The 18,325-nt window shown below is 41.9% G+C and overlaps 1 protein-coding gene across 1 annotated transcript in view; it reads left to right on the forward strand.

Moving 5' to 3' along the window:
- URB1 (URB1 ribosome biogenesis homolog) overlaps nucleotides 1-18,325 on the forward strand; it is a 47,956-nt gene that overhangs the window by 22,062 nt on the left and 7,569 nt on the right. Inside the window, exons 17-33 of the mRNA XM_081199495.1 lie at nucleotides 408-546; nucleotides 1,654-1,827; nucleotides 2,119-2,303; nucleotides 3,117-3,335; nucleotides 3,749-3,928; nucleotides 4,697-5,552; nucleotides 6,096-6,297; nucleotides 7,570-7,753; nucleotides 8,974-9,032; nucleotides 9,303-9,496; nucleotides 10,852-10,962; nucleotides 11,697-11,760; nucleotides 12,579-12,750; nucleotides 13,569-13,671; nucleotides 16,931-17,091; nucleotides 17,554-17,665; nucleotides 17,931-18,037. Coding sequence (XP_081055621.1) covers nucleotides 408-546; nucleotides 1,654-1,827; nucleotides 2,119-2,303; nucleotides 3,117-3,335; nucleotides 3,749-3,928; nucleotides 4,697-5,552; nucleotides 6,096-6,297; nucleotides 7,570-7,753; nucleotides 8,974-9,032; nucleotides 9,303-9,496; nucleotides 10,852-10,962; nucleotides 11,697-11,760; nucleotides 12,579-12,750; nucleotides 13,569-13,671; nucleotides 16,931-17,091; nucleotides 17,554-17,665; nucleotides 17,931-18,037 — 3,222 coding nt within the window. The remainder of the gene's footprint in view (nucleotides 1-407; nucleotides 547-1,653; nucleotides 1,828-2,118; nucleotides 2,304-3,116; nucleotides 3,336-3,748; nucleotides 3,929-4,696; nucleotides 5,553-6,095; nucleotides 6,298-7,569; nucleotides 7,754-8,973; nucleotides 9,033-9,302; nucleotides 9,497-10,851; nucleotides 10,963-11,696; nucleotides 11,761-12,578; nucleotides 12,751-13,568; nucleotides 13,672-16,930; nucleotides 17,092-17,553; nucleotides 17,666-17,930; nucleotides 18,038-18,325) is intronic.

Raw genomic sequence — 18,325 nt, forward strand, 5'->3', positions numbered from 1 at the left:
TATGCAGTGATAAAGCATCTGTTTTTCAGCCACTGTGATGGTTGACTTTTGTTCAAATGTACAAGAAGATGAAATGTTTAGGCTCCAGGACACCACATTATATCTTTGGCTGACACCTGTGCCATTATGTGTCGAAATGTGTTTTGGCATCTAAAGTACATACTCACTGCTAGATTTCTCAAAATATTTTTCAGGGGTATATTTAAATGTATGCCAGTTCTTCACAAAATCCTGTAGGCTGCCGTGAAATGTTACATTGCTCACTGGGGCTGGTGCAAATTTGAGCCCAACAACATCTGCAGGGCTAAAGATTCCCCAGACCTGCTTTATGCTTACAGTTAATAGCATTGCTCCCTTACTATCTTTATGATTAAACGTTTCTAATGAAAGCTCACTTTCCATTGCAGATCTTGGTAAAACTGGTGACCAACCCCTATCCATACACAGATAAAGCAGCAGACCTTGTCCAGGAAGCCAGCATTCTCCAGGTCAACTTGTTTAAGCAAGATGTTGATAACGCCAGCATACCCATCTCTCACATTGACGGTATGTTCACTTGGGGGGGGGTGTCATTATGCAAATCTTCCACAATTTTGCTGGAAAATTACATGTAGCCAGCATTTTAGAAACAGGCAGAAATTTTTAACTCGGGAGGGGGGCAATACTGTTTTGTTTTGTTCTTGTTTTTATTACGTGGTTTTATTCTGTATTTGTGGTTTTATTCTGTATTTTTGTGCTGTGAAGTGCCCTAAGATCTTCGTATGAAGGACGGTATACAAATTTAAATGACAACAACAATGCAATCCTGTGCATGTCTACTTGAAGCAAGACCTTTGAGTAGAGTGTGTGTAGGATTGCAGCTTTGGTTGCCTTCTCAAGCTACACTGCAGTTGCTGACATAGATTTGCAGCTTTCTCTAAATGCAAATGGGATTTTGCATCTTTGCTTATCTTCAGGATTCTAGGCCAGTCCAGAGAGTTAATTGGATTTGGGTTTGCTTCCGAATTACAGGACTGAGGTCAGGTTTCTATATCACAGTATCTATACCCTTCTGTTGTTGTTCATACACACAGAAGTTCATACTACAGATGGTTTGTCAGTTATTACTACAGTTTGTCAATCTAGGTACTCCACCAAATCAGAGTTAACATTGACCATGGTTTCTGATACTGATAGGCTGGCTGATTGCAACACATGGTTTGTCAGTTCACATACTACACCAAGCCGTCATAATTTTGACATGGTGTCTGAATAAAGCCACTGAGCAGTTGCTAGCTCAAATCATTTAGAAACAATAGACCATCATCACTGAATTCTCACTGAACACATTTAATGTTAATAGACCCGAAATTTGGCATCTCTTTTGAGTTTCTAGGTCCCCCATCCCAGCATTTGATAGAGCAGATTTCTTGGGATGAACCAAAAAGCCTAAATGGTGTGCTACACACAAAATATTTGAAAATCATGCAAGCAGAATTTACTGTTTTCTGTTAAGATCTATGCAGGATTGTGTTTTGCTATTTTTACTGAATGTTTTGTTTTGAGTAATGTACTTGAGATCCTGTTATTCAGCTTCTGTTGACTGTTGACCCATTTGTTTGGGTTCTAGAAACAACCTTCATCTAAACTAAGCTTTTCCCCCTTTCAAACTAGATGTTCTGGATATGATCGATGTCATTGTGGAAGGCAATGAAGGCCTAAATGAAGAAATTGGATCTACTTTAAATGAAGACATGATTGTCAGCACTTTCCCATTTAGTGCTGTCGTTCCTGCTGCTTTGGAAGCCAGGAACAAGTTGCTTCTCGAGGCTGATGGGAATGCAAGAGGTATTTCCTTCCTATATTTCTTTTGCATGCTTTAATTCTTAATAATATCGGCAAAGCTTCCCTCTGAGTTCTGACAAAATAATAATATTAGTTGTTGCTGTCATGGAAAAGGTTTTTAAGCAACAGGGGTTCTTGTTGATTTGAGTTTCTTGCCTACCCATTTTTTAACGACTACATGTGCTTTTTAAAATGCTCATAAGTATATCAGGGTGCTAACCAATAATTTAGAGGACTGACTTTTCAAGTTAAGAAGCCGTACAATTCAATCTCTGTTTTGTTTTGTGTCTTTAGGAGAAAGCATAGTGGAGTATCTCATCACCGTTTTCACTGACCTCCTGCATTCTCAGAGAGACCCCTTAGCCCTTTGTTTGCTGTTTCAGCTCTATGATAAAGAACTCCAGACTGTCTCTCCTCAACTCCGTCAATTCAACCACTACTACAGTCTTTGGATACCAGAGCAAGCTAAGGAAACTCTGGTAAGCAAGGCAACAAGTATTTTCAGCTGCTTAATTTGATGATGAGCTCACACTGTGACTGCATTTGGATGTCACACTAAACCACTGTTTGGTGTGTTGACAGTGAGCCTCTGCAAGCCTCACGATGGCAACCCCAACCCAGGTGCTTTTGGTGCAGTAGCAAGAAAGAGTTCAGAAGATTGTGCTGATTTCCACTAACCACAGTTTAGCATGTTGCTTGAATCCTAAACTGTGGTTAAGGTACATTAACCAGTCTCAGAATCCATGGTTAACATCAGGCTTCCCCAACCTTCGGTTCTCCAGATGTTTTGGACTACAATTCCCATCATCCCTGAACACTGGTCCTGTTAGCTAGGGATCATGGGAGTTGTAGGTCGAAACATCTGGAGGGCCGCAGGTTGGGGATGCCTGGTTAACATTAACATGCGGCCTGTTAGTTTGAATAGCACAACAAGCTATGATTAGACAAAACCCCTTCCTTCCTGTCACAATAGAGTGGGAGGGTAATGTGTGAGTTCAAGGCTTGCTGCAGTGTGTTCTTGTCACATAAATTGTGGTTTAGCGCAGGGTGGGGAAACTTGTTTCAGGCGATGGCTATGTGCCTTACAGGGCAATAATATTCCAGTGGCCATTGGTAACGGTGGCGCCAGAGGCAGAAGTAGGTGGGGCAATGGGTGCAACTGTTAACTTTGTACAGGCTACATTCCAGCCACAGAAAGGCAGAGGTTTCTATACACATGTCTGTAATGATGTTTCTTTCTTCCCCCCAACCCCGCTTTCTGAAAACATGAAATACATTTTAAACATTTCCAGCAAGGCAGAAGTGAGTACGTAGACGATTGCCTCTTGCCAGATTCCTCCTTTTCCTCCCTGCTGAAGAATGCCTATCAGAAAGGTGTTGCAATTCTGTTGGAAGAGGGGTTTGAAGAGAAGCTAAGGGAGGCTATTTCCCAACTCCAGCCTCAGCAGTTCCTGTTAGCTTCAAAGCACGTCCTTCTTTGCCTAAAAACAACCGTGGAGAATTTCAACAGTGTAAGAGATGTTTTCTCTCCTTCACCCTTTCCTAAGATTATTGGTTATAATCCCTTCCTTTTTTATTCCCACACCAAGAGCTCTTTTATGTGGCAGTAAATAAGTGCTTGGCTGCCACAGGTGCATATACCTGAGAAGTGTATCAAGTTTCGGCTCCTAGGCCTGCATGATGGGCACTGCAGAAATGAACCTTTCGCTCTATGGAAATGTCACAGTTTTAAGAATATTCACAAAATATGTTGCATGCATCTAGCTTTTAAAAAAACACATTTTCAAGTGTTACAAAGAGAAAAATCACAGACTTTTGTGTACGTGCTGACATGCTCTGCAGTGCAGTGCAATGATGTAGTTTCTCTGCTTGGTCCTTTCCCCAAGTTTTCCCTATTCTGAAATGTATCATAATTTTCTAACAGTTTGGCAAAAATTTGGGTCTCTCGCTTCTCACCCTGTTTGTGGATCTGCTGAAGAGCTTGTTGCACAGGGGGGACGCCATAGAACTGTGTGGTCAGCAGAAAGAGAAAAATACACAAACCGAATCTGATCTCTTTGTGGATGCAGAGTGTCTGATGGCAGCAGAGACTGGAAACGACAAGGTAATAACTTTTCTCTGTGTTAGTGTTTATGAATGTCATCCTAGTTAATCGGCCCTTGGAGAAGGGGGGGGGGTCTGGCAATTATGCATAAACGTTTACAGGTGCAGGCAATTGTTGTGAGACAAAAAATTCTGTTCAAATTACGTTTCCTCAGTGAAGTGGAAAGCCATGCAAGGGGAGAATGACTCGATTCTTCTGTTACTTAGGTATTTTTAGACGGAATAAAGATAAAATCCTAGTCCTGCAGTGTTTCTTAATCATGCACCTTCACTTCCATTCACTGGCCATTTGTCTGGGAGCTGGCTCAGTTCATTCCAGACCATGACTTCCTTGACCCGTAAAATAACAAGGGCAGCTCTCTTAGGGAGCAATCCAAACTCACAGCCAGCTGACAAGCTTAGGGTGGGGGGTTATGAAAGGGCAGGGCCACTGCATCCTTGCAGGAACAAGGGCCAGAGGGATCACTGGAGCTGATGCAGTTCTCCGGCCTCAATTGGGCATTAATCAAAATAATATGTATATACCAGGGTGGTTCACAAGATAAAAATACAGGATAAAAGCACAAAGAGCAAAAACACAACAATAATCTCCCTCCCACAAACACTTTTAAAAGGCCATAGAATATTAATCAGCCATAGTCCTGATTGCCTATCACATGACGGATTCTGAGCTTCCCCTGCTTCTGACAGGTCCTGGGTCTCTGGGCAGCTTAACAGGGACCTTAAATCAGTTGGGTGATGTCTTTAATTGTAACCATCTCCATTGCAGATCCTGGATGAAGTGCTTCCTTTGGTCTTCAAACACCCTACGCTGGAGAATTGGTTCCTGGCTGTAGAACAACGTTCTCTCCCTCCCCATAGTTTAAGCCCAGTTAAAGTGAAGCTGCTTGCTGCTCACCTAAACCGTGGCATTCTTGAGCTGCTGAAGGTGGGCTGCCCAATGTTGCAAGCCAGGAACCAACTAGACACGCTCTCTAGATATTTTGAAGCCATCACTAAAACTGTCTTGGAAGAACTGCATGCTGGGAGAAAAGATGTCTGCAAGTTACATCCCAAAAGGTCACAGCAGGTGGAGGCACTGCAAGAACTGCAACTGTACATGGATACCCAACAACTGAAGGAAGTGACTTTGGCTATGCTGCAGCTTCCTAAGGCGATGCTGGCCTCCAAGACAGCTGAAAGCATTTCTGGAAAAGAAACATACTTGAGCACTTACGGGGAGACTTTGGTGCAGCTGCTCACAGACAGCTACCAAAGGGGATCCCTGAAGGGAGACCTCTTCCTCTCAAGAGAGCACATTCAAGGGATGGGGACTCTCTTGTCCACAGCAGTCACAGAAGAGTTGGAAAAGGTCTTCCTGCATGCGATACAGAAGGAGCCTGTCTTTGCCCAGGCAGTTGGAGTGGATGTGCAGCTTTCCTGCCTTAAGCATTCAACGAAAACGTCCCTTTCCATTGTGGCTGTGCTGATTCGGTACAGTCCGACTCACTTGCTGCAGTTTGAGCTTTGGTGTCTGAAGCCGGGCACTTGCAAGCTTCTGAGAAAAGATGTGGACCTCTTTCTGCCACTTGTCAATGCATACTTGGACTGTCGAGAGCAGCACACTTTGAGCCACCTGTCAGAAGGTAACCATGGTCAACCTACATAACACTCTTGATCAGCTTTTTAAAAAAAGGAATTGCAACTTTTTTGTGCCATTGATTTTGAAAAATAAAGTTGTAAATGCCAGTGGTACAGTGTTTGGGGGTTTTCAGACTAAAAACTTCAAACCTTGTTTGTTAAGTGGACCAGTTAATGGTTCAGATGTTAGTTTCCCTGCAACTTTATTACCAGGGAATTTGTTTTTTTCTACCTTTAAATTTTGTTTACAAGTTCTCCTGCTGGTCTTATTTTGCTTCCATAGTCCTATATTATAAAATTATGTAACCAAAATAATGTGAGAAACTCTTAACCAGGACTCAGTTTTGGAGCAGTCTGGTGTAAACCTTGTTTGGCTGTCCCTTTCCAAGATATTAAGAGTCTGTGATTTCACTTTAGGCCAGTAGTTCTAGTATGTCATTCCAAGGACTTGAAGCTGTTCAGTGGCCTCTAGTATATGCATCAGAGTATAGGCCTGTGAAATGCTGATGGATCCACCTTTGTGACTGTTGCGTTGTCCTTTCCTACAGTCTCTTCAGCTGTTACGTCCATCTTGAGAGAAACTTTGTGGCCACAACTGCTGGGCAGTCTTCTGAATAGTGGTTCATCACAGCCGTTCGCTGAGCACTGTCAAGTTCTTTCCAAGTTACTGCCGCCTCCAGAAACTGAGCCATTCTCTAATTTAACAGAGAAATTACTTTTATCTCTTGAGACGGCGGGAAATCATGAACAGTAAGTCTACTTATTTTCTGCTTATTATTTCCAGTTCTCCATATTGACCAGTCGATTACAATAAACACAAGCACATGCCCTCCATTCTCAGGTACCTGCTGTCAATGTGAGGTAGTATTTTAATACTTCAAATAGATAGAAATCATCTAAAGTATATCACCTTTTTCTGAGTCACATCAGTGGAGGTAAATACCAGATGGAACATCAATGTTGGGGGGGGGGGGGTATGTTCATTGTTAATAATCAGAATTAATGAAATAAGGTAAAATTTAATAATAAGATAAAATAAAAATGTTGGGCGAATATGATGACCGCTACGCTTTAGAAACTTACACAAGATAAAATAAAAATGTGATAAACTTTAATAAAAATGTAGTAAGCTTCACTACTGCAGCTTGGCTAGATCAAAATGCCTGTTGCATTTTTCTTTTTTAAACATTGATCTGTGTCTGTTATCAGAAGAGAAAGAGTTGCTTCAAGTATGACGCCAAACCTGTTTGACGCTATTTGAATGAACTCTGCCCATACGCTCCGCCATCATCCCCTGCCATGATCAGCCTGTTGCCAGTTCTCTGGATCATTTCTTCAGCATTAATCCATAGTTCACCATTAGATCTGAAATGTGCTGATATTGTCATTTGCTTGCAAACAGGGTTTGCAAACCATGGTTTCGACCTGTTTTGCACTCCTGATTTTTAGGCAAAGTATGGGTTTGTGCAAGCCATTGTTTGCCTCATTCAGATGTTATGACAAACCATTGTCTGCTGCTGAATCTGAACTGAAGGAGGAAACCAGGGGAGGGGAGGGAGCAAAAGGCTCATCCATGTACCATCAAACTAAGTTTGGCATTTTGTGTAAACTGGGCCAAAGAAATGAAGCTTCTTTTGCACCAGGATAGCGATGGACATTTTATTACAAAGAGAGAAACCATGACTCACTGTGCAATTACTCTCCTGATCTGCAAAGTATTCCATCCCACTGTGCTTAACAGTCTAGCAAAACATCCATAAGATTTCTGCAACCCTCCGTGATGCCTAAGAAGTCACTCTAGACCAATCAGTGGCTGTGTATTTTCAATAGGGGGACTGTCCTCATGGCTCTCTGAGAACTCAGGGCACTGCTTACAACCTCTCCTCATTCAGCAGACCTTCCAGGTCTAGAAAGCAACTAATAAACGCTCCATTTCCCAGCAATTCAAGCTTAAGGTTGGGGGGCAGTAGTTGACATGAGCACAAAAGCTACCATTTCATTACTCTTTTCAAACCTCTCTAGCTGGGTGATTGTTGACGCTATATCCAGAGCCCTGGAGAGCTCTGCAGAGAAGTTGCATTCATGGAGGAAACGTCTGCTCGTTGCCTGCATGAAGTGGTTGATCCTCACGTACAGCAGTAACAGAGAACAAGAAACCCGCTCAGAAATTGAGAGTGCCGTGCTGTTGAGACTAGAGAAACTACTGGTGAGAATTAGGGGATTCCCCCCCCCAAGTTGTTGGACATTATTCTAAGCAGGGGGAGGCGTATCAAGCAACAACCGCAGGGGAGTAATGTGACCACTAGAGGGTACATATTCACAGGCTGTTGCACATGAAAGTGCAAATTTCTTTAGAAAATTATTCCTTGCTCTACCTACTTTCTCTACCTTTTTCCAGCTTCAGCTGTGACCTTCCTGACAAAACCAAACCTTGCCACAGACACCCATAGTCCAGTGACTTGCAGGCTAGATTACCGCAACATGCTCTGCATAGGGCTGCCATTGAAAAGTGTTCACAAATGTCAGCCAGGGCAAGATTCAGCTAGACACTTTGGGTTTATCATGCCAGTTTTGTGTGATCTGATTGATGGCAGGTTTCCTTCCGGGCTCAATTTAAGGTGTTCTGTTTAACTTTTAAAGGCGTAAGCAGCTTAGGAACTGTATAGTTTACTCCATATGAGCCTCCCTCCATACACGAATCATCATCTGAGGCCTTCCTCCAGATCCCATGAAGAATGCTTGGCAGTGACCAGGGCCTCTTCTGCAGGGAACTCACCCTATGGAACACATTGCTAAACATGCTGCATCAAGACTGCTTTTGGCTGAGCATTTCCTCTCTCTTGGTTGTATTTTGATGTTTTAATTCTGACTGCTGCCTGGACATTTTTTGTGGTCTTGGCTCCTCATGCAAGTACAGTGGTACCTCGGTTTAAGTACTGAATTCGTTCTGGAGGTCCGTTCTTAACCTGAAACTGTTCTTAACCTGAAGCACCACTTTAGCTAATGGGGCCTCCTGCTGCCACCGCGCCGCCGGAGCCCGATTTCTGTTCTTATCCTGAAGCAAAGTTCTTAACCTGAAGCACTATTTCTGGCTTAGTGGAGTGTGTAACCTGAAGCGTATGTAACCCGAGGTACCACTGTATTTTGGTTTATGATTTTAGTTCAGTGGTTCCCCACCTCCCACGGACCACCTGAAAATTGCTGATGGCCTTGACAGGCAACTTAATGACTTTTCAGCCTGTTGTAACCATTGTAATGTGCTGTGCTAGATGCTGTATTATTTTTAATTCTGGGGATTTTTGCTGCTTCCCCCCCTTGTGTTTTCTAATATTGCAATTTGCATTCCCACGAAGCGTTATCCCTGCACCACCACATCCCCACTGTCTTATGTTTTAAGTGTTGTTTTGCTGTTTCCTACCTACCTAGAACTCAGTAACTGAGGTGGCTCCAGAAGACTGGCACAGTTTTGTGAAGATGGGACTCAAGTAAGCATGTTTAGGTTTATAAGAGTATTTTTTGCTGCTACAATCACATACAACACTGAGCTTAGGGTTGCTTATGGCTTACTAGGCAGTAGTTTTGCTTCTGTTAATAGATGTTTACCAATTGATATCATATACAGTACTTTTGAAATGGTGTGGCAAGCTGCTTCACAGACGAAACCAACACCTGGGATATTATTCTTCCTTTCATTCACTTTTCAGGCAGAGTGCATGATTTTTATCTCAGCGTCTCTTTAAATCTCTGCCATGTAGGTACCGTTATAAAGACCAGGGCTTTCTGAAAACTCTGAATTCAGCTATCAATTTGCTGTACCAGAAAGGAATCCCTGCTGCTCAGAGATTAGTGAAGCTGTCGGTGCTTTATATGATGATCACGCAGCACTCCTTATTTTTGTCAACTCTGCTGAGGTCGCAAGAAGGTGATGACACAAACATTCATGAAAGAGGTATCACCTTCTCATTTGTTTCCTTGTGTATCTATATATAACCCAAGTGTCTTTCACGTGTTGTTTTTCATCCTTCCACTTGCCAGCCCACCTAGATCTTTTCAGAGCTGTTATATCTAGAACATAATTATTTTAGCATTTACCTTTTAACATATTACTAACTCTTCTCCATTATCATTGCGTTGTCCCTTTTCTGTATATTTTTTCAGCTCCAGTGCCTTTTCTTACTATTTCTTTGCATTTGGATTGCATTTATTTATCATTGAACTTAGCATTTCTTACTTTATTTTTTACTCTTTGGCTATATATTTCTGAAACAGTTATTGCAGCATTGTATACAGCTTTGTCTGTTTTGTAGTTAAGCATGCTAAAAAATAGGCCACTTGTTTTGGGTTACCTGGTCTTACTGGGGTATTGACAGTGCTAGTTGAAATCCTCAGAATCTCAGCTTTGTCCCTTTTTCTTAGGAAGTGACATAGTGGAATTTATCCTGGATGCAGGAATAGGTGGATTAATGCAAATTGAAAGGATCTGGGCTACACGGCATCATTTTTAAGAGCTTACAAAAAGGAACCCTGGAAAAACCTCTGCAAAAGTTGTTTAATTAACCCCGAGACCCATTAGTTAGCACAAGGGCAGAAGTTCCCATGTTACACTGGATGGGGATTAGAGGAGAAAGGAAGGATGGCCCAATTAATTTCCGCACAAAACTTGAATGGAATGTGTGGGAAGCTTGAGTAGCTGGAACCGTGTGGATCAGTGCTGCAGAACTGCCGCTTACCTGGACTACACAGCGAGGGGGCAAAGCAGAAGTGAGATCAGGGCTCCATGGGTGCACCATTAGAGCCAATCTGGTGCTCCCTTTAAACTTCGTTCTTCCCCCTTACCTTTGTCTTGGTAAGAGGCAGGGACATTGGTGTCAGAAAGGCAGTGCTGCCCCGCCACACTGTCCGCTCCCGGTGATAAAATGATATTTTTCAAGGCCCCCTTCATATTGGAACACATGTTTTCTGAATTGAAAAAGGCCTTCATTTTCTTCAAAAACAAAATCCCTATGTGAAAGCGATTAACATTTCACAATGTTATATCATCATGTGTTTTCCATTTTGTTGGCAACAGTCACTGTCCACTGGGAAGTTCTCCTACGTGGCTAAAATGAATGGGAGCTTCATGAAAGCTCTCATGGTGCTCCATTCATCTCAGCAGGTCTTGCCCCAGAGAACATTCTAGCAGTGTGAGTGACCAGCACCATTGTTGCAAGGAAGCGCCGGAGCAACCGTAGTATTTTCAAATTGCTTGACAAGAGGCTAAGTCATTTGGAAGAGGGAGAAAAACATTTTCCCTTTTTGCTTTAGAGGCATTAGTGGACATCCTGCTGACTCTAGTGAAACTCTGCCCTGCAGTTTGTGAGAGCAACCATTTTGCTGTGTTGCTTGGATCCTACGGTGCAACACTGAGCATTACAGGTAAGTGTATTTGCAGTTGAAAGAGATGCATGACCTAATTTTTGAGGCTTCTTAAAATGCAGCAGCCAAACTACCATGTGTGTCACATGTAGTAGCTCAGACAAATCCTGCTGTTCCTGGGTGGTTTGGGAAAATGACCAAAGAAATAAGTGCATGCATTCATTCTGAGGAGTTTAAGTGAAGTAATTTTCCTATCCTCTTTTTGTGCCCATTGTCCAAAGGGAACTATTTGAAATGGGACTAAACAAAGATAAAAGGAGAGAAAGAAACAGTGTCTTAGGAGACACGGGTAGTGGTCAAGAAGTAGCAGGAGTGGTAGCTGGAAGGGAACTGTATTTGGAGGTTCAGAGACTGGTTGGTCTGAGGGTCGTGGCTTAGGTAAAGGAAGTACAGAGCAGTAGCCTGAGGGAAACTGAGTAGGGTGTTGTGTGTTTTGTGCAACAGAATGCCACCAAGACTTCAGTATGTGGCTCTTAATTCTGATCCACAGGCATTCATATGTCATCTGCTGTGCCTTTAGATGATAACTTGCAGCAGAACATGTGCATTGCCTTCATTGCAAAGTATTATGTTCAAAACGATGCCAGGTGAAAAACCTCTCTTGATTAAGGTTAAAGTTCTTACTCAATGTTGCAGAAATCAAAAGCTGCACGTGCCCAAAGGTTGGCACTCTATCTATTTGTCTGTCTGTCTGTCTATCTATCTTATCTATCTGACTTTTCTCTTATTTTTAGACCAGAAGATATTGCAGCTGCTTAAATTGTATGAAAAGAATGGTCTAAGCCTTGTAAACTTCAGGTTAGTTGACTGCCATGTTGGTCAGTGTATCGGGTAGATAGTGTGTACAGTGTGTGTCAGTGTGTACAGTGCCTTCCTGTGGATTACGTGCCTCAGGTATTTGCACACACAAAGGGCATTTTGAGTGGAGTTTAAACCTGTGCAGAGGAACAGATATTCCTTAAAACTAGTGGTAGGGATGGGAATGGAATCTGATAGGCTGCAATTCCACAGTTGACTCACCTGATCCATTTTAGAATCTGAACATTGACAGATTCTTTCAACTCATCCTGAATCATTTATGGGTTATTCCAAAAGTCTGCCTCTCTGTTCACAACATACTGTACATTCTTTTTAAAAGGTATCTATTCTTTCCTCTGTGAACCCACCCACCTCCTGAAGTTTATCCCACCTTCTTTAGTGGTGGAACCCTTGGAAATGAGTTCTAACTTTTTTTTTTTAATAGAAAAAAGCATTTTCTTTCATTGAGCGATATTGTAGCGGCTACCAAAAAACAACCGTGTTGTTTATTGCTGATACTGTGATATTGTGTAGGAGGCAGTATTGCAGCCTTTCTCTAAGAGCCAAGATGGCTAAAAAGGAACACAGCAGAGTGACTGTTGCTTCGTAGTTTAATTTTGTTTCAAAGTGCTTTGGAAGGAAAACTAAGGTTGTCAAGGAAACACATCCTACCTTTGGTTTCTCTGGTAATAAATAAAGAAGTGAAGAGAAAAGGAAAACATTGTTCTACCATTTACAAGTCAAATTGCTTTGTGTAATTGCTATCTTCTCTTCATATACAAAGTTGGAAAACACATAGCATCTTAATATGATTCCAGAATCCTGCTTTGGGGTCCAGCTGCTGTGGAGCACCATAAGACATGCAAGAGTCTGGGAAGGTCCCTGTGGCAGCAGCCAAGCATGGAAGAAATTCTGTGTCTGCTAGACCGAGAAATGATGATGAGGACCATTCTCCATTTCCCACAGCATCGGCATCTCCTGTCCACAGAGGTGCCTTAATCTGACCGCAGATTTCTGTCCTTTTAAAAACACACGTACAGTAGAACCATTTTAGTCTTAGGTCATTTATCTTGAAAGTGGCATTGCTAATATTCACAGTGGCAGTCATAGCAACTGGTTGATTTATATTAAAGGGCCTTATTCCTCTTTTGTTTTCTTTTTTTTAATGTAACTACTGCATAGTCTGCTTGAAAGCTGCGAAACTGCAATCCTTTCAGTTCAGTGAGGTTCCAGAGTTGGGTGCTAATTATGATCTAGGAATTAACCACCAAACCTTTGGGTCAAAATTGTAGCAGCTATTGAGGAAACGTAAAGGTTTTTCTTTCAAAAGAGAGAAGCAGTCAGGCTGCAAATCCTAGACACACCTGGAAACTGAAATCAATGGGGCTTACTTCTGCATTGACATGCATAGGATCAGTGGCTCCTAACCCTTTAGCAGGCTATGGTCTTACCTTCACCATCGGAGGCAGTATGCTTCTGAAAACCAGTTGATGAAAACTACAGGAAGAGAGAGCTCTGTTGTGCTCAAGCCCCACTTGCAGGCTTCCCCTAGGTATCTGGTTGGTGACTGTGAGAACAAGATGGACCATTGGCCTCATCTAGCAGGCTCTTCTTAATTTATCGCACAGCAGTCATTGAGGTCAGGGAAAGCTGTTAAAAAAACAACCCAAAGCAGTAACACAGCTATCACCCAGCTTTAGGATGCCCTGCAGTGCTTATATGATGACTGTTATGAGAAGGCTTTCACAGCAGCTAAAGAACATGTCAATTAAAATTCAGTCATACCTTATTTTATGTCCTGTATTTAGGAAGAACAGATGCTGCTAAGCAAAGGCAAAAGCGAAGTGGCTCTTCAAGATCTCTATGACCCCTGTTTTCTCCTTCATCTCTTCAGTGAATTGTTGAGACCAGGTATAGGAAATGGTTTTCTTGTATTTTAGGAAGCATTTAGTGTGAAACTGTAAACATAGACCCCCCAAAAGTTATGGCTTGAAAACTATCAAAGATTTGCTATGCAGGTCTGAGGTTGCAACTAAGCTTGTGAGATTTTTTAAAAAGGCAGTGGCTGATCTCCATTTTTGAGAATATAAAGTCTGTTACCCAGATATTTCTGCAGTCTTAAGCAAAACAATAAGGTAGAGAGCACAAATAAAAGAGCTAGCAGTTTTTATACAGTGGTACCTCAGGTTAAGTACTAAATTTGTTCCGGAGGTCTGTTCTTAACCTGAAACTGTTCTTAATCTGAAGCACCACTTTAGCTAATGGGGCCTCCCACTGCCGCCGTGCCGCTGGAGCACGATTTCTGTTCTCATCCTGAAGCAAAGTTCTTAACCTGAAGCACTATTTCTGGGTTAGTGGAGTCTGTAACCTGAAACGCATGTAACCTGAAGCGGATGTAACCTGAGGTACCACTGTATTGACAAGGCAGGCTATTACAGTGAACCATTTTTTGTTGGTTATTTTGTTAGTTTTCTTCCTCCCCCTGTCCTTGCTTTATATAACTTCCAGCCCAATCAAAAGTTTTGACAGAACCCAAAGCACACAACATTTTGGTTGGTTCTAACAAATATGTTGGCCAGTTGTGGATTTTGGAATATTTCTTGCTGTTTCCAGTGCTGTTTCCTTTGCTTTTTATTTGTGTTCATGGTTTAGTCTGAGGCCTGTGTAATTGGACGCAAGCTCTTTATGCACATCTCTTGAGCTAACATAGTACGCTTTATATGTCTGTCTTATCTGTTTATAAAATGCTTCAAAATCCGGAGCTCATTTGCATTATGGCATCTGGTTTGCGTTTGCCCAGGAGTCATGGCATCTTCTGAAACAGGTGGCTAGTTGATGATGTAATTGCTCGTTAAACTATTTACGCTTCCATTCAGAGCAGACATCAGATATCAAATGGACCCCAAAGGCTTTAATTATACTTTTTAAAGAAAACAAGAAGGGGTTTTGAGATGGAGGAAGAACATCATCTGACACTGCAGCACACACAGTTTTGTGATTCTGCACTGTGAGCAGGCTTGGAAGGGCCGCCGGTGCACTTGGCAGTCACCATTTTGGGTTTGCATGCATTGTCTTGGGACCTGCCACTTACCCGTCTCTATTTTCCCAACCAGAATTTTTCACTGAAGGGGTGTGTGTGTTTCCCCCCACAGCATCTCCTGTCCTGTATTTTGTTACGTTGTTTTGCAGGAGTTTGGAATCATTAGATTTGTCAGTGCTATGAGGAATATTGGTTGCTGCTGGATTGATTATCTGAAATCTGGGTGGAGGGAGGCATAGAAGGAAATCCAAGTGGCTCGGAAGCTACAGACAGATAGGCCACATGAACAGGCGTTTCGGGGGTTTTTTTGGTTTGGTTTTTTATTTTAATAAGCAGGCAGGATTTCCAAATCAAATTTGAAAGAAGAAAAAGAGACTGTGTAGTGAGTACAGCATTGAAGGGTATGTGGTAGTGGGAGTAAGTAGGTTGATTTAAATAGGGTGAAGCAGAGCTTTTTCTTAGTCTTGGGTGGGAGAAGACAGTTTTTCATCTTTGGAATGGCAACCTCTCCCCACCACCAGAAACAATATTGTTTTGAAAAGCACTGCTTGCTTTGATTCTCTGTTTTTGTGGACGATTTGTTACCTCACCTGTCCACCGACTCTTGTTTCCTTTTCCTTGTGGCTTCATTGCCACAGCTTCTCTTACCTTGCAGACTTTGCGTTACCACGGAAAGAAAATCTTTTCTAGTCAGTGGCAGCAAGGCATTCTGTGAATGTGTGAAAGCATTTGCTTAGGTCACAGGCATGGCCAAACTTGGCCCTCCAGCTGTTTGGGGACTACAGTTCCCATCATCCCTGACCACTGGTCCTGTTAGCTAGGGATGATGGGAGTTGTAATCCCAAAACAGCTGGAGGGCCAAGTTTGGCCATGCCTGGCTTAGGACATGGGAGCATCCAGCCAAAGACTGTCCACCGCACTACAGTCAAAACCAGATATTTTCCCCAGTATCATTTTTGTCTTTCTCACTAACACCATCCAAGCTGCAGATCTTGCTTTGGTTCCTCTTTGCCTCTCTTGCTGCCTCAGTTCCCTGAGGCTTTCTCCCACTTACTGCATCACACAATCCTTCCTTTTATCCTTCAAATAATCTTTTAAGAACCTGCTGTCTCCATGGAATCTTTTGACAGCCGTTCATTCTGAACATGCTCTATGGAACAACCCCAAACATGCTGGGCCATTACAGCAGGTGGCCGAAAGGGTCTTTGTTATATTTTTTGCTTCCTACATGTGTTTATAACAGTCTCCTGTGAATAAATGTTCCATAATTGCTTCTCACTGGGCGTAAAAGCCCCAAATGAAATACAAAAGGGAAAAAAAGACACCGATCATTATCTCAGCAGCCATTTCCCCTTGATTTTTCCAAGGTTTTGTAAACAAAACTGTATGTCCAACATAAATTAAACTTGCTGTCAAATTTCATTTTGCCAAGGCCGGGTCCAGCATTGATGTTTCCTTCCATGAACTATACTCCTATTTCCAGATTAATCTTCACTCCATAAATTTAGGGCTAGCCCCAAAAATACGGAACAAGATTCCTTGTTGACAGAATCTCTCTTTTAGTAAGGGAAGAGGGGTGGCTCATGGGGAAAAGATTCAGCTGTAATTGCTCTGCCTTCTAGTTCCAAACTCTCAATCACTAGCTTGAAGTAGAATCACTGCTCCACAAATATACATACACTGATGAGACAGAAATAGAGATCCTTATTACCAAGCTGTATCAAACACCACATGGTACAAACAAAAGCATGGTAAAGAGTAATTAGATCTGTTTTAATTGACCCTGTATGTGCACCTCGGTGTAGGGGAAGGAGGGCTACAAAGAGAGATGGTTTGGGTGGTGCCAGAATGGAAGGCTCCTTAGAAACTCAGGTGCAAGAGGGTTTGTGTCTTTATTTGCTTAAGCAGAGACAATTCAGAGAGATTCTATCTTGAATTCTTTGTTGCAGAAGAATAGAAGAGGACAATTTTCTAATCAGGCATTCATTCACTCTTCTTCTAGAAATTGCTATGATTTAATGTGCATACCAATAATTTAGTCTTCCTTTTAAAAATTACCATGTAAGAGATTTTGAGAGTTTCCTTTTTACATTTTAAAACATTCCTTCCCCTTCCTTTTTTCCTATGTAGAATGTGTTGTAGCATATCATAAGTTTGTTGACGTCAATGCCTTGGGTCTGGCAGTAGCAGCCCTTAGCAGCTATGACAGTAACATGCGAGCGGCAGCATACTATGTCCTGAGCTCTTTCCGCTCTCACCTGGAAGGGGCTCGGTTTAGAGAACAGAAGCAGGTAAGGAGTTAACTTTAGCTTTCCTAAAGTATGCAGTGGTTTGAAAACATGCCTAAGACTAAACTTGCTCTGAAAGCATCTCCTAGGATAACTGTACTGCAAACTGCCAAAGATGTCAATATGCTTCTGATTTTCAGTGTACTATGTAACTTCCTTGCCCACCTCCCAGATTTCCAAATTATGTATAGGACTCAACCCACAAATGAAATACAGAACTTAATATTTCTCATTCATTTGTATTAGTAATCATTTCTTCATCACTTCCATTCAGTAATATTAGGATAGGTATTCTAATTCAATTGAGTATAATTTCTATACTATGATTAATATATACTTCCTGCAGTTCCTGATGAAAATCAGACTGTGTTGTCATAGGAGGACTGTGTGTACAATTGAGCAGTTACTGATAGGATCATACAACCAATTTCCTAATTATTTCTCTCTTTTTGTCTTGTGCTTCAGTTGGCTTACCTTATGGATGTTGTGCAGAATGGAATCAGACAACCAAATCTCAGATTTACTTTCCCTTTGGTACTGTATGTTTCAAGAGTAGCCCACCAAATGCTAAAGCCAGGTATTCTAGAACAAGTTACACCTGCTCTCTAATCTCTTAGTTTCTCTTAAATTTCAGTTGGTTTTGTTTCAGAATGAAAAACAATGGCTTTTAGTCAAATCGTTACTTCCATTTCAGATATCCCTGTGATCATGAAATGTGTGTCAGACTTGTCATGCTGTAAAATGAGAGATTTTAGAGATGAGCATAGAAATTTCTTGAGTTTAATAATGGAAATGATAAGGGCGTTTTTCATGCTACAGTAACCATTCTGTTTTCTCCCCAGAGGAGCACATGTACACAAAGCTGAACAAGTTCCTTCTATCTCATCAGTATTTGGATTTGAAGAAGGTGCCTGGATTTTTTCAGCTTTTCTACAGTTTTGATTCAGAGGTAATAGAAATCTGTGTGGTGTAAACTGTCATTCATGAATAGCACAATTGTTTGCTTTCTGTTCTCTGTACACAAAAATCTGGTACCTGTCAAGTAATTCTGAGAATCTCTCTTTTCTTTTCCTGTCTGTTGCAACCAAATCACTATGTAAATAGTCTTTATAGTTGGTTGCAGCACCCAGGATCTTCTCTGAGCATGGTAAAAGAGTCATTGTTCAGACACTGAGATTAGTGTCCATGTGGCAGCCGCCTCTTCCTGTTACGCAATTCTGTTCATGCACGGCCTCTT

This window comes from Podarcis bocagei, assembly GCF_964188305.1.
Source record: "Podarcis bocagei genome assembly, chromosome: 6".
NCBI lineage: Eukaryota > Metazoa > Chordata > Lepidosauria > Squamata > Lacertidae > Podarcis > Podarcis bocagei.